This window comes from Rhinichthys klamathensis, unplaced genomic scaffold, assembly GCF_029890125.1.
Source record: "Rhinichthys klamathensis goyatoka isolate OS25496 unplaced genomic scaffold, OSU_Roscu_1.1 h1tg000157l_1, whole genome shotgun sequence".
Taxonomy (NCBI): Eukaryota; Metazoa; Chordata; class Actinopteri; order Cypriniformes; family Leuciscidae; genus Rhinichthys; species Rhinichthys klamathensis.
Genome location: NW_026606692.1, coordinates 3,381,637 through 3,397,614, shown reverse-complemented (window position 1 = coordinate 3,397,614; position 15,978 = coordinate 3,381,637). Strand labels below are relative to the sequence as shown.

General features: G+C 38.9%; 1 protein-coding gene across 2 annotated transcripts in view; it reads left to right on the top strand.

Annotated features, from left to right (window-relative positions):
* Positions 1–15,732, top strand: part of nrp2a (neuropilin 2a) — a 69,671-nt gene extending 53,939 nt beyond the window's left edge. Inside the window, exons 13-17 of one of the 2 annotated variants that reach the window (XM_056258672.1) lie at positions 2,287–2,546; positions 3,633–3,726; positions 5,674–5,706; positions 13,292–13,351; positions 15,240–15,732. In XM_056258672.1, coding sequence (XP_056114647.1) covers positions 2,287–2,546; positions 3,633–3,726; positions 5,674–5,706; positions 13,292–13,351; positions 15,240–15,544 — 752 coding nt within the window. In that variant the 3' untranslated portion in view covers positions 15,545–15,732. Of the gene's footprint in view, positions 1–2,286; positions 2,547–3,632; positions 3,727–5,673; positions 5,707–9,035; positions 10,179–13,291; positions 13,352–15,239 lie in introns of those variants that run through there. The other variant, XM_056258673.1, reaches the window with a different exon arrangement.
* Positions 15,733–15,978: the final 246 nt, after the last annotated feature.

Genomic DNA, 15,978 nt, shown 5'->3' with positions numbered 1-15,978 from the left:
TCTTTGAATGGGGAAACATCAAATTCTCCAAAGCTGTTCACCAAGCTTACGATTAAATGTAATATTTGAAATCATAAATGCAATTGTTATGCTCAAATAGCATTAAAGAAGCACTGCTGGAGTGCAATGGCAGTACTTAGCGCGCGTCTCAGAACATTCACTGTTTCTATAGATCTTTTTCACAGCAGCGCCATCCTTGATTTTTAATGGGAATGAAAGCGAGGCTGTGAGGGATTGATATACATCTCTTCAGTGGGTTATTTAATTTGTTTTTGAATTGTTCTGCTGACGAAACGCTGCAAAAATAGGCTATTTTTTCCAAGAAATTTCAGTGGACAAAAAACTCAAGCGGATGTCATTGAAAACACAGTAAGGGTGTTCACACCTGCCTTGTTTGGTTCGATTGAATCGAACTCTAGTTCGTTTCCCCCCTTGGTGCGGACCTTTTGGGCAGGTGTGAATACAGCAATCGAACTCGGGTGCGGACCAAACAACCGAACCGAGACCCAGCTGAAGAGGTGGTCTCGGTACGGTTCCAAACGAACTCTGGTACGGTTCGTTTACGGTGTGAACATGAACCGACCCAATTGCAAGAAAGCACTGCGCCTTTGAGTTAACAGGCTTCCGTAGTCGGAGATTTTGGCATAATGGTTTGTGTTATTGTTGTTCAAGTGCGAAAGAGAATTCTATTCCGGCGCGCTGTCTGGCCACACGATACTGTTGCGCGTCTTTCTGCGCGTCGTGTGTGCGTCATTGGAATGGAATGGATGAATGAGTGTGTGCATCAGGACATTCACACACAGCGCGTTCTCTTTAGTCTAATCGCGCATAGATGCAAAAAAAGCTTTTGCAGTTCATATAATGTAACGATAGTTACAAAGCAAGGATGATGCTGCGTTAAACTGGACAAACTTAATCGCAAGCGTTAACATTGACAGCACTTGCTAGCAGTATATACAATAAGAATCTCATTATTTGAATGTGTGAACATAGCCCCTCTCTATGAATGAAAACTTTATACCTTATCCGTCTTCTGCGCAGTTTCTTCATATTGCGTTTGTACAGAATAACACAAAATTAGTAAAATAACAAATATTGCAGTACGAAATATCTCCATGCTGAGCCTTTTTTGCACTTCCTGATTTCCCTACTTGAGAATCCTTGTCCAATGAATGGACGACCTTAGCACACGTGTGGTTTTGTTTACAAATTTTGGTTCACTTGCAAAAAGAGCAGTGTGAAAGCGAACCGTACCAAAAAAAAAAAAAAAAATTTATTTGGTCCAGACCAAAGCAAGTGAACTATCGGACTTTCCTGGTGTGAATACACCATAAGTCTATCCCTCACAGCCTCGCTTTCATACCTGTCCATGGCGCTGCTCTGAAGAAGGCCTATAGCAACAGGAGCATCTAACGGCAGCTGCAGTGACGTGATGAATTTACTAGTCGCCGATTGGCTCTTTTATTTAGGAGACGGGACTAATTCCGGCATATTGCGTATAGAGAGCCTAAGTCCCTCCCCTTCCGGTCGACCACCATAGGACCTTATATCGGAAAAATATTATATGGTAGTCAATGGCGAGAGACAACAAATATTTTGATCTCGTTTGAATTGTGCCCTGAATTACACATATGATGTTTGTCAATTTAAAATATACATTTTAAAGTCAAGAAAGTCGAAGTTTGATGTAAAACTGTTGAGGAATAAGACTGTGAAAATACGTAATTACAAAGACTACAAACCCAGAAGGCGCACATTTTCTCTCAATGAATGAAGCTAACTTTACTGAAGCTAACGTCTGTCATTTTTTTCTATAGTCTTACGTTATAATCGTAACGTAAGTATAACGTTATGTCATTAAGCCTGAGTGTTGTGTACCAGACTGCACACACACGAGCAGCGGATCTCGCTCGTTGTTTCGCTTCCCGGGAGATGTAGTTCACTGAGCGATTTTCACATAAAACTAAATGTTACTCTTCTGTTTTATGACAAACTGTGACTTTCTTGACTTTCATAATTATCTTTTAAATTGACAAACATCATATGTGTAATTCAGGGCACAGTTCAGACGGAATAAAAAGATAAGTTGTCTCTCGCCATTGACTACCATACATATTTTTTTCCGAGATGAGCCGGAAGCGGAGGTGAGGGACTTAGGCTCTCTATTGCACTTTCTCCCATTCATAGTAATATGAGTGCACTGTCTTCATATACCGGTATATAAAGTCTTTGATGCTGACATGGACAGACTGTATGACACACTTTATTGTGTTTGTTCTTTCATAGGTTTGGGAAACTACCTTTACATTGAGGCCAGTCCTGAGACCCAGGGCCAGAAAGCCAGGCTGTTCAGTCCCAGTGTGGATCCTGACACCGGACCTCTCTGCCTGATCTTCTCCTATCAGCTGGAGGATCAGGCAACACTCAGGGTCCTGCTGCAGAACAAACACCAAGAGGAAACCCTCCTCTGGTCCCTCCGTGGAGACCAGGAGCCCATCTGGAAAGAAGGACGGACCATCATACCTCGATCTCCAAATGAATTTCAGGTAAGCAGATTAGACACGATAAAAAGTTGAATATCTGATGTTTGGTAAACAGAGTTCTGTCATTACAACTCTCGGAGAGATTGGCATGGTAATGGATATGGCAATGTTAATTAACTTAAGACATGTAGACATGCTGCGGCTGCACATATATCATACATGAAATAACCTCCGTGGCAGATGTATACATTGAGGAAGGTGGAGGGTTTCTGGAGGGCACTGCAGACTGCTGACAGCAAACAATTCCAATATTTGAATATTGAGCAGAAAGCTCATTGGCTGCTGATGCCACAGCAACCAATCAGCTGCACGATGTGATCGCTAACAAATTGATTTAAGGACCTATCAGCCTGCGCCATCAAGAGTTTAATGACAGAAATTTGTATTTGGTAAATCTTTTCAAAAAGGACATTTAGGCTGTAAAATTAGGGCTGTCAAGTTAGCATGCAAAAAAATTATTAATAATGTTTAAAAGCAGTATTATTACATTTTGTCTTGTTTTCTCAAGACAGTCTTGTTTTCTTTATTGTAAACAAACTTATAACTTATGTTGATATAACAAAGAAAATCTGGTTTTGGTCTTGAGAAAACAAAATAATTATTATAATGGTGGTGTTCAAAATTTGAGATTCTCACATTTCACCCCAAATTTAAAAAAAGGTGTATTTTGTCTCTATTAACCCAAAAGTCTTTTTTGTTTGTTTTTAAGCCTATTTAAAGATTAATTAATTAAATTGTGGAGTATTTATACATCATTGTAATATTTGTTGTACTACTTTTGTACTATAATACAAATCACATGGGATTATAATGGAAATTCAAACAATTAAAAAGGATAATGAAATAGTGTCACAATGCAAAAATTCACGGTCCCAAAACATTCTTATTTTCTTTCTTTTGATTGTGGGGTAAAATTTAATATTTTAGTGAAATCCACCCCAAAACGTGATTAATTGCTTAAATCTATTGTCCAAGTGATTACTTGTTTGAAGATTAGACGCCGTTTACTTTTATCTGTTAGTCTTGGTAGCCTGACAGATTTCATGGTGACATTTTCTGTTTTCTATGTGCTCATGTTTCATCACACAGGTGGTAATCGAAGGATTTTTTGAGGGTGCCAAAGGCCACATTTGGATTGATAATATCCACATGAGTGTGAACACACCGCTGGAGGAGTGTACTCGTAAGTCTGCACCTTTCATTTTTTCTCTTCCATCATTAGTTTTATCCTTTATACTTTTGTTGTCATTTATAGCGGCAACTTAAGCCAACGGCGTGCATTATCTCTACCAGATGTTTCTCCCTGCCACGCTCTTTCTGGTTTCCTGTGAAGTCACCTTTATCTCTTCATTACAGATGGCACATATTCCAGTTCCACCATTTTCACCATAATTCGTTTAGATTCTGAAGACACTCGCTCCATAAACCTCTCCTTTTAATGTGATCAAACCTAGCCATCACAGCCACTATCTCAAAGAGCTTCTCAAAATAGAATTTATTAACATGAAAAGAGGACACACACAAAAAAAATTGTGCGCTTCATTGTTTGCCATCAAAAGCAAAATGTAGAATCAAATCTAGGCCACAAATGCCCCTGGGCTCCGATGCTAATCTATGTTTCATTATTTCCTTCGCGCTTCTCCTTCCATGTTTGTAAACAGAGCTTTTTGACGGAATTAGTTGATAGCCAGAGCTTTTTGAGGACGAATCTTGCACAGAAGCTTTGTGGTTTATGGTCTTAAGGATATCAGAATGTGACCATGTGCTCGTCGCTACTCCGATTCCTGGTCCATAACTAGAAACTCTTGATTTAGTCATTTTTGGCTCGCAGCATTGTCGCTTGGCTCACTCTGAGGCTACGGGACTTGGTGGTTTATTTCGAATCCAAAAATTGGAAGCCTCCAGAGCTCATGTTCCACCACGCGCCTGCTGTGATTCTTCCCAAGGCATGCTGGGAGAATTCTTATCGACCCGTCCAGTTGGACTTGCAGTCCCCGCCAAAAAGAGACCCCCGAGCCGCTGGCCCTCACGATAGTTCCTCGTCTTTTTCTAATTGTTTGCGTCTCAAGAATTCAAGCAATCTCCTCTGTTTCTCCATGTTCGCTCTTCAAAACAAAACCTTCACAACATGAAAACAACTTAAAACTTGAAAACGCGCTCCTCTGCCAACAAATTGAGAATCAAAATACCTTATCTGATCACTGTATGAGGATGGGACAGAGAATTTAGCTGAAGAAAAAAATGGAATCAGCACCTGTGTGAATCTCAAAACCTGTCAAGAACATGTCCAGGTCATATTCCATCCCAAAAATCAAGGACTGTGAAGATTTTGTTGCATTGTTACATTATTTTCATGACCTCATGGAATATTTGTGCTTTTTAAAGATTCATTAGCAACACAGCAGGACTACTTAAATGATCTAGTGAAGGAAAATGGTGATTAAGAGCGGTATAAAACTTGGAAATGGTGACCAGTTACTAGAATGGTTTATTTAAAAAATATAGATATCATTTTTGGGGGAAAAGTCAATAATTTACAGTATTAGTATTTGTTTTTGTTTAATATTTAGGTTTAAAATTAATTTTAAAAAATAACAACACTGTACTTTGTACTAGATTTTTTTTATTATAGTAATTTATTATTATTATTAATTTAGCATAATGGAAATAATAATACATAGAGAATATGGCAATTGGGAATAATAAACAATAGATATTGATGGTAATAATAATATGACGCCATGAATTTTTGAAAACACTAAAGTAAACATCTGGACACATTACAGTAATGAGAGTTTTGTAGTAAATTAATACGCTGAATTATCATGAAAATAATGCCACAATCCACAAAATCGCAATGGCATTGTATATTTCTTTTGATTTGAGGATGAAATATTTCCTGAAAAGTCTTTTGATGTCCTCTGTGTCCTCATTTGATTTCCTCTGTAGTCTCTGATGTGGGTTATTCATCATTTTATGAAGTTCAGTGCATGTTTTCAGAGTCGTCAGCCTCTGATACAGTAAGGCAGGGATGTACCCCGCCGTTAACCTTGCATTACATATTAACATTTTACTCTGTTTGTCTTTTTCTCTTTCTCTGTCTCTCCCAATCCGTCTCTCCCTCATCTAGAGCCTTTTCCCGCGTTCCCTCCGGACATGACCGGTGAGTTTAAACTCTCTGCCTCGGGTGTGAATGTTTGCACTTCCTGCTCTCTGCCCTGCTCAGCAGTTATTGTTAACAGGGAAGATCTAGGGTTTGTTTTACTTCCTAGCATGTGGTATTTATGCAGTGAGTTGAGGAACCTGGGGTTGGGTCGGTTATTTGAGGTGACCAATCCGTTTCAGATATATTTTTTATTATTAAGGTCCCAATTGGGAAAGATGTCCAAACGTGGACTGTCAGGCTGCTGAGCCCTTGAGGCTCATGGCAGAGACCCGTTTGTGCCACAATGTGACACGATTTGACATTCAAGGATTAATTCCCCAGAAATCATTGAAATTTTCCCCTTATGTCATTTCAAAACGTACTTTCTTGCATGAAATATTTCAGTCATTATTCACAGAACATTGTCCCCTCAAATCTCATTCAGGTTGTGTCACAATTGTAACGTTTGATGCCATTGACTCAGTACATGGCCTATTCGTATCAGTCCTAACGTGATGGGCATCCCGTCAGTCTATTTTGGAGCCATCTTTCTCCCTTCAGCCTGTTAAGCAGCTATACTAACACTTGTGCAATTTTACAGTTACGAAAAACCTGGGAAACATTTCAGGGTTGAAACACTTTTAAAGAAATTGATGCTATATTCAAAGTCTATTGGAAATAAAGAAAGGGCAACTTCCTTTGTGACTCGCTGGATGCCAAATGTCACTAACGAAAACCGTTTCTTATGGGATGCGAGGTGCTCTTAAATGTGGTCTGTTTAATTCTTAGTTCCGTATGTGAATGCATGTGCATTTGTGTTTTATTGGAGACATTTGAACTCTAAAGTGCATTATCTAGATTTGTTTTAGAATGGTTGATCCTGTGTTGACTTCATTTAGACCTTTTTTCATTAGCAGAGCAAAATAACTGCACACAATTGTACATGGACAGTTAAAAAGAACGTTTTATAGAACTGTTGAATAAAAGCAATATCATAGTCGCAATCACCTGCATGCTGTAGTATTTTTTTGCTATCGTGCTTAATCGTTTATCTGGAGCGCATTAAAGGGATAGTTCACCCAAAAATGAACATTTTGTCACTCACCCTCACTCACTCACCCTCACTGAAACCTTCAGTTTCTTTTTTCAGTTGAACACAAAATAAGATATAAAGAATTTTGGTAATCAAACAGTTGATGGTAGCCATTGACTTCCATAGTATAGGAAAAAAAAATACTTTGGCTACTGGATACAAGTCAATGGCTACTGTCTTGTTATCATCATTCTTTAAAATATCATCTTTTGTGTTCAACACAAGAAAGAAACTCATACAGGTTTGGTGAAAACAAAATAATGACAACATTTTCATTTTTAGGTGAACTATCCCTTAAATTAGTACCTGACATAGAAAATCAAATCATCAATCGAATGATTTTTCTAATGAAAAATCCTCATCCGTAATCACAAACGACTAGAAAAGTCATGGGAATTGTTGGAAAGGTGTGGGATCCCAGTATCTGTCAGTGTATACGGACACATAGACGTGAATTTTTCTTCTTCAAATGACTGCAGTCCAACAGTGGACAGTTTGATGGTTTTTATATTTGGAGCTCTATTTCATTTTTATTTTGGGTTTTAAAAATCCTTGCATTGGCAAGAATACCTAAACAAGCTACCAGCATATTAGCACCTCCACTTCCTTTTGTGAAATGAGTGTCAATAAAAGACACAGGCAGCCAAGTCGCTCTCCCTAATGAGTGTCTCAGTCATGCTCCGTGGCTGAATATAGCATAACAAGATGTCTGCCTGTGCCGGGTTCTGCTCAGATGGCAGCATTGCATCAGAGACTCAGGGTATGTCTCGGAGTCCCTGGAGAACTGTTTTTTTTCATTCTTTTCTCAAATGTTCGCTTCTCACACTGTGCTTACTAATCCATGAGATAGACAAAGCAGAGCTGACAAGACCTTCTGCTTCCTTCCACTTGTTGTGTGATCATAATGTTTGTGCTATTTTGGTTTCTTTCGTCAAGATGTACGGTTGTTTTTATTTTCAGTGTCAGAAATTGGTCAAAGCTTTTTTAAATTTAAACTCAACATGCGGCGTTTCACGTCAGCTTTAAATTCTGCTTTTTAGAGGAGTTGAGTATTCAGTAGCATTGTGGTTTGTGTGAAAATTATTGCAATTCCTTGAGTTTTACACTAGATGGTAAATGGTTGTAATTTAACTTACAAGTTGGATGTGTGTAGATAAATTCATACATCTAGCAATTTTTAATAATTTTTCTCATGATATTGCAACTTTTTTAATTTCATTAACTAATGTTTTTTTAATTAATTTATTTAACTTTTTATTTATTTATTTATTTGTGTGTGCATTCATATAATTTCAGTAGTTCAATTATTGATAATCAAATTTCATCAAATAAGTAATTACAACATTTTTACGTACTAAAATTGAAAATATCAAAGTGGTGCCAAAGTTGCAGGTTCACTGCACTTTTCAGCCTCTCTGAATTGAATCACTAATAATAAAAATTTAATTGAAATGCCAGAATTTCTTTTTTTGTGTGTGATTGATGTAAGTTTGATGGTTAGAAACATAAATGCATGTCATTATAATAATTTAAATCAAAATTGGAGCAAAACCAAAAAAGAATCAGAATCAGTCTTGTATGCGGTCACATCGAGTCTCTCTCAATCTCAGTTGCAATCCATTTATGATATAGTGATGCATCACAAGATATTGACGAAGTTGGCGATGCCCAGCCCTGTTACAAACTCCTGCTATAGTCAAGTATCTGTCAGCGTTCTGCAATAAGCAGAAGACGAACTGAGGGAGAACAGAATGCATGTGCCTCTGCTTGGCAAAACAGCCTCTTGTTTGAATGCAGCCCCAATGTACCCCTAAGACATAACGGTTTAGAGGTCTCTGCCCTTTGAGTAGTCCTGGAGAGCCGCTTGTCCCAAATCCAGCATGCAAAAAATATGATTTATAGTACGGCATCCCCACTCCCTAGGACTAGAGCCTGGCGGTCTTTATTTGCAACATGCTTGGACTCTGACTCAGGTGCCTATTTGAAAGCACGTTACATAACAGCACTGCATTCACACCCATTGTTTCACTGTACACGGTGCTATGCAACCCAACTTTAGATCCCTCAATAACAGTTCCTCTACTGGAAAGCGATCATTTCATGTTGATTTCGAACAGTGAAACATGGAGCATGAAGCTTCTACCCTACACGATCGTATGCCAAAACAGTCAATACAGCATCTTTCATTAGTGTGTTTGCATTTGAACCTAGCAGTAGTGTGGCGTGTTTCACAGTTTGTATATCTCTCCACCAGGGGGAGCCCTACCTGGCAAGAGTGAGCCAACAATAGATACGCTGTCAGTACCGCCCGTTTTGCCCAACTGGTATTACATAATGGCTGGTGGAGGAGCCATCTTGTTCCTGATTATTGTCATTGTCATGGCCGTTAGCTGTCGCCATCTTACGGCCAGGAGGAACCAACCCACAATGGCCTACTACAGCCCCCACAGTGCACATCACCCGAACGGCGGCGTGCACAGGTCTGGGGTGACACCCAAATTGACTGTATGGGTTGAGAAGGGCGATGGGAATTCCTACTGGTGAGAGACCTGGACTAAAGGTTTAGAGGTTTGCCTACAAATGCTGACTTCATGAAGGAAGTCCTTGATGAAGCAGATCTCAGACTGAAGAGTTGGAGGAGAATGCTTATTAAAGAACGCTTCCAGATGCTTGGATTTGGATGCATCCAGATGAACCCAACACTTCGATTTTTCTGTTTCCTCATTCTCTCCGTGTTCTTTTCTTCCTTGGATACTAACGACCCTGTCTTACTGGTGTGCTCAGCTTGTTTACCACATCTAGCCAGCTCATACTCATCTGGAGGGACCTTCTCCAAGAGTGAATCTGTATCCAGCCTCATGATGGATGCCGAGCCAAGAGGACGTGTTATCCAATGACCTCAATCACTGATCCTGGACTGACTTTGATCCAGTCTGCTGTACTTATGTTAAATCAATGTGGTCAGAACATTGGGGAGTTAAGAGCTGTTGTGGACATGCTGTCTGACACAATGTTTGCACTTTGACTAGTCCATGAGATTGATCACGAGTACCTCTTTACCTTATTATAGCAGAACAAGGGAACAGACCTTTGGTGAAAGAGAGAACACAAAGCGTTCAGATAAATTAAAGCATACAGGAGGGAGCTCCAATACTGAGAATGTGCTTCTTAGCACTTTTTGAATACAACGCAAGCATGATTTAATTAGTAATAAGGGAAGGTGAAGTATTGCATAAAAGGTTTCTGCATGTAAACAACTTGAGTTAAGACTAAAAAATGGAGAGCCCACCTAAGCTGTCATGATGAACATTGCCGTAAAAGTCAACATGAAATCAAAATTGAGTTTCTTAATCCGTGTTCTTGGTCTTATTGTGAGTGATTGAGCAGTGCGCATTATTTCAACAAGAAAAATTGTGTGTAATGAGTTTCCTTTTCCGCTGACGTCGCTTAGATTGTGCCAATTATTGGTAAACCTTATTGGTAACCTGTTTTAGGCTGTTGTTGTAGGTAATGCAGCCTTTCTAAAACCTTTTCAATATTTAACACTGAAGATTAATGCCGGTTTTCAATTACATAATAAAGACTGCTTTAAACAATGATAGATTTTTAAAAAAGTAGGTTCTGCTCCGCAATCCACTGAAGGCCTTTTCCAATAAATTCTTGATGAATAAAATGTCTTCCCGTCTTACAGTTTTTCTCAGTTTAATTGGAAATGCATCATTACGGAAGTAAAACGGATTGCGGATGTTCTTTCATGTTGACTTTAAACATTAGGCATGGTTTCATATCAATGATGTGCTAAACTTAAATGAATTGATGGCGCCACCTTTGAGTTAAGAGAAGGGGGGATTGTGTAAGGGAGTCTTCATGTTTTGTGTTCATTTCTGTGTTCTCTGTGGCAGTATCTAGGTTATTCCTTTGTATCTCACATTTCTCCCAAAAGATCCCTCAAAACTGCGTTGGCGTGTGTTATTCTGAGCAAACGCTTGCTGGTGTGGAGGCTCCAAAAACAAGTCCCATAAACAAAGACAGCTGTTTCCTTTCTCCGTTTCCATGCGATGAGGAAGCACTGAGCGCTGGGGTGGGAGAAAACTTTGTGTAGATATCAACACCTGGTAGCAATTTTGGTTCACTGAAGCATCATGAGGCTTTGAGAATGATTAGCAGTGAATGGTGTCCAAGACGGCCATGTGCTTTTTCATAGCCATGTTGAATCACTTATTGAATTGAGTTGTCATTCAGTTTTATAGGTTAAATGAATCAGTTATGTATTAGGACAGGGTGAGCAATACAAACAAACTGTGGACGTACCATTTGATTAATATATGTGCCATAGTATTGAATTGGTACTCCACGGTATTACTATATTACAAATGTCCAAAGCAGTAACTATGTCATATTTTTTTTAAAGGAATAGGTCACCCCAAAATGAAAAGTCACTGTCATGTTATTTCAGACTTAACTTTCTTTTATGAGCTTTTTTTCTCTCTGTGAAACACAAAATGAAACGTTCACGCTGCTCCTTTATGTGAACATTACACACAACAAAACTCGCCATATAATCATAAAAGTAGTTTGTATGACCATACGATGGCTTCACGTGAGCAAAAATAATGCAATTATTTGCTAAAGTTTGACAACAATAACACCAAGCGACGATGGTTTTCGGATGTCATTATCAGAATTTTCTGTTATTTTTGACAGCGTTCATTCCCTTTTGCGCTTTTATTTTTATAGAGAAACAGTGTTGACATTTTTCATCTTTGTCTTTCACATTTGAAAGAAAGTCATACAGGTTTGGAACGACACGAGGGTGAGTGAATGATGACAGAATTTCCATTTTCGTGTGATCTATACCTTTAAGAACATTCAGCAGATCTAACATCAGGTGTCAAAGCATTTTAATATAGGACATATAGAGCTGTTCAAAATGGAAATAAAAAGATAAATCCTCCTGGCTCCTCAGGGCCTTTTTAATGCCATTTCGTGAGGTGGTAAGAGATGTTTTGGCACCGTCGAGCAATGTGCTTTTAAAGCAGCCACTTTATCGCTCTTTTCTTCCCTAAACTGCGTCCCCAACTTCTTTCTTCACTCTTAATATTTTTTAATTAGTTAATGGACCAGATAGCGTTTATTAAAGCTGCTATAGGCGTTCCGGCCCCCTCCCTGTGCCTCTCGTCGATTCGGGAAACCACATTAATGAGTGCGAGCGTTCTCTTGAGAACACTGTCCACATGTCACCCAGCGAGGCGTCATGCCAAACAGCCATTCTTCTCAGGCTCTTAAATACATCACGTATACTGAACCGAGAAGCTTCTAATTAAGCAGAACAGTCTATTTTTCAATAAGCGGAGGATTGCGGTTGATGCTCAAACCCCTGCAAATGTCTCCTCAGATTCAAATGACTCGCTCTACTTTTAGACACGGGCGTCTCAGGGGTTGTCGAACAGTCAACAGCGTTCTCCTCCTCGGACGTGGGGAGTTTGGTAGAATAGATCGCTCACAATGGATCCAGTCGGGCTACTGCCTTCGCATCCGTGGAGTGCGCGCTCTCACATTGATTTCTTTGCTTTTAGACACAGCAGGCTCCGACTGGGACATTTTTGGAACAAAGCAACGCTGATCCATAAAGCCATTTGAAAGTTATGAGCCTTTTATTGCACCGCAAAGCTTACTTAGGTGGTGGTGGTGATGCTTCTGATACTGACTATGAATTTAATCATAATGAGGATGATGATGATAATGCACTTTGCTTTATGAAAGTACCTTCTAACTGTGGTCAGCCTATACCTCAACTTTGAAATTAGTAAATTGTTTAAAAAATGCGAATGTGAACAAAATATTTTTGCTTGATGGATTTGTGTCTTGAAAACCTGCTTTTAAAATGTGACAATAAAATCTTATTTTTCTAATCGTCACTTCTTTTTATGTCCATTTATATCAGTGCAGTAATAGACATTGGCCTATTTTTGCTGCTATATTTGTGTGTGCCCTTAATGTCCAAATGCTGGTGGTGTGCTTCAATTAGTAATTATGTAGGTCACATGATGTTATTTTCTGTACTCTGTAATTATGTTACAAATCTTTCGTACCTTTAATAATTTATTGCTTTGCCTCAAGTCTCAAAATATACTTATTTAGATCTCCGTCAATTCAAGACTCACGACTCTAGTACGCAAGTATGTGAAAGCGAACGTGAATTGTGTAAATTAGTAAGTAAATTAGCAGGCTTGCTGAAGTCAGTTACTGTAAATCTGAATTCTGAATTATCAAATTTTGTTTTTATTATGTCTGGCACAGATATTTGAAGAATGCACGCCAAATATGTAGTATGCAAACATGTGCATGAGTTGTGCAATGAGTTAGCGTCTGCATACTTGCACAGAGTATGTTTCTGGCCCAACATTTATAGCTAGTTTGCAAATTAATAATAAGTAATATTCCTTTGAGCACAAAACACATTATATAATTTTGTATAATTCAATACAATGTCTTCGCTTCTATCCACAGTTAAAAAGCCAACAGTTGGAAATGGGCGTCTCTTTAACGGGAAGGACCACATAAATGCAGGTTAGTTCCCACGATACATACATTACAATATACTGCTTCCCGGCAGGCTATATATTTTAAACACGTTTCAAAGAGCAGGAACCAGAAGTGATGAGAATCTATTGAGAGTTTTTTCTTATGGTTTTAAGATTATAAAGCCAAAACAAATACAGCTAGTTTGGACACATTTAAAGTGAACATGAAATCAAAATCCACCCTAATTACTTCAATAATGCTTGTTTTTGTGGTCTTATTGTAAATGATCTCTCAGTATGTATTAGTTTGAATATTTGTATCAATTCTCAATATTTTTTTCCTCTTTGAAATCCTTTTTTTTTTTTTTAAATACATCACATTATGTAGTTAATTGGGTTTTTAAAGCCGCTTCCCATTCCGTAATTTTTCGGCACACACTGTGGAACTCCACAGCGATTCTGTGCATATGTTTGTATGGCATGTTTGTGTGGGTATGTACTGTACGTGTTTGTTCACACTCATATCACCCTCACCCCGCATTTCTGCACAAAAACAAAAAACGTCTCCGGTTATCAGACTTTCCGCCCTCCTCCATCCTGCTATCGCACAGTTGGAATCCATCTAACTCATAAAGATGTCTTTGTTTGGGCTCTTAAATAAATAAATAAAAAGACAAGGATGAGTTAATTACCCAACCGAAATCTGTTCATCCTTACAGAGCGTCAACCCCCTCCGTCTGTCTTTCTTTCACTCTCCCTGACTTCCTTTATCTATGTATTCAATCTTTTTCTCATTTTCCCTTCTACTCTAATACAACGTAATGAAGTCTATGTTTAGCTTACGCTCTACACAAGATGTCAGTCACCTCGGAACACATTTGTTGGAACTAAAAGGGCAAAGGGAAATTTGCTTTAACAAAATGCAACAGATATCATTCAATGTGCAAAAGCGGCTCAGCTGGTGTGAGTTTTGGCATCGGCTCGCTGTCAAAAGCAGCCTAATTAAGCCGAATGCAACCGCTAGCAAGCGCAGGGTGCCACAAAAGAGTTTACGGCTTAGTTTTGTCAGCTGAAAACAGCCATGCCGACACTGTTCCCCCTCAGACCAGACCAGACCATTAGTTTGTTATACTGTATGTGTCATCCTCCATATGATAATATGCAGGAAAACAAACAAAAACTTCTGTTTAGCCTCCAAAGGATCAAAGATGCTAGAACAAAAGATGCCTAAAATGCATGGTATAGATGTAATTCCACTGGTTTCTATATTAATTGATCAAGGTATATGTAATACCATGGTATGCTTTGAAGTGCTTTAGAGTACCATGGTATTTACTCAAATAGTTCAAAGAATACTGTAGTACTACCATTCTAATTGTTTCACTTACAAAAATGTTTTTTTTTGACATGTGGTATTTTAAACATATGTCATGCTAGTTCTATGGTATACTTGAAAAGTATCAAGTTTTGCGACAAAAAAATCATCATATATAAATTTAAGTTTCTTGGTTTTACGATCTTATGCCATTTCTTTACCATGGTACTATGACAGTGTACAATCTGACACCATCACTATATTTTTAGGGGGAGATGAAACTCTTTTAAAGAACATGGTAATGCCATGATACTTTTTTACTTACAAAATTGGGTTTCGGACATGGTACTACTGTGATATTTTGGACATGTGCTATGGTAGTACCATGGTATTCTTGAAAATACCATGGTTTACCATATAAAAACCATGGTACATGAATTTCACTCGTTTTTTGTAAGGGTACCATCTGATATCATCACTTTTTTAGGGGGAAATGATACTCCTTTAACGTAAACCATCGTATTACCATGGTATCATGCTCAAAAAAACAAAAGTTTATGTGCATGATTTTGTTATAAACATCCTCTCAATGTGTTCTCCCTTCCTCATGTTGTTGTAGGTTTCCAGTTTCCAGAGTGGAGCACAGCCGAAACGCCATCAGAGCCTCCCGTGACACATGTGGTCGATAAGGACAACGCATGGCTGTACTCCCTGGACCCCATTCTCCTGACCATCATCGTCATGAGCTCTCTGGGTGTTCTCCTAGGTGCCGTGTGCGCCGGTCTCCTCCTTTACTGCACCTGCTCGTATGGCGGCTTGACATCACGCTCGTCCACCACCTTGGAGAACTACAACTTTGAGCTGTACGACGGGATTAAGCACAAAGTGAAGCTCAACCAACAGCGTTGCTGCTCTGAGGCTTGAGGAGAACAGATGGGGAGATATCAAGTATCCTAAAATGACCTCCAAGTAACCCGATTTGACTCTTTGAAGAGACGAGCCTCATCTCTTAGTATTCCTGGAATGCATGTCCATCTCAGCTGGAGAGCTCCTAGACTGAACTTCTCCTGGAGCTTATTTTCCAAGCAGTCATGCTTACTCAGCTCTAACGCTGCTGCTCTTTCACTGGATTACATCAAAAATAGAGCATTTGGTGCCACAAGAGTGATCCCATGGCTCAGCCTCAAAATAAATGTTGATACATATCAATGTTCTGCTGTTCCAAAAAGATGAGAGTATATCAGCTTAGATTTCTAAGAGGTCTAGTTTTTAAAATGGGAGACCTGAGGCTGGACTTTCAAGCCACAAACGTCTGTCCCCCATCATTCCCAAAAGTACATTTTGTGGCCTAGGATGTG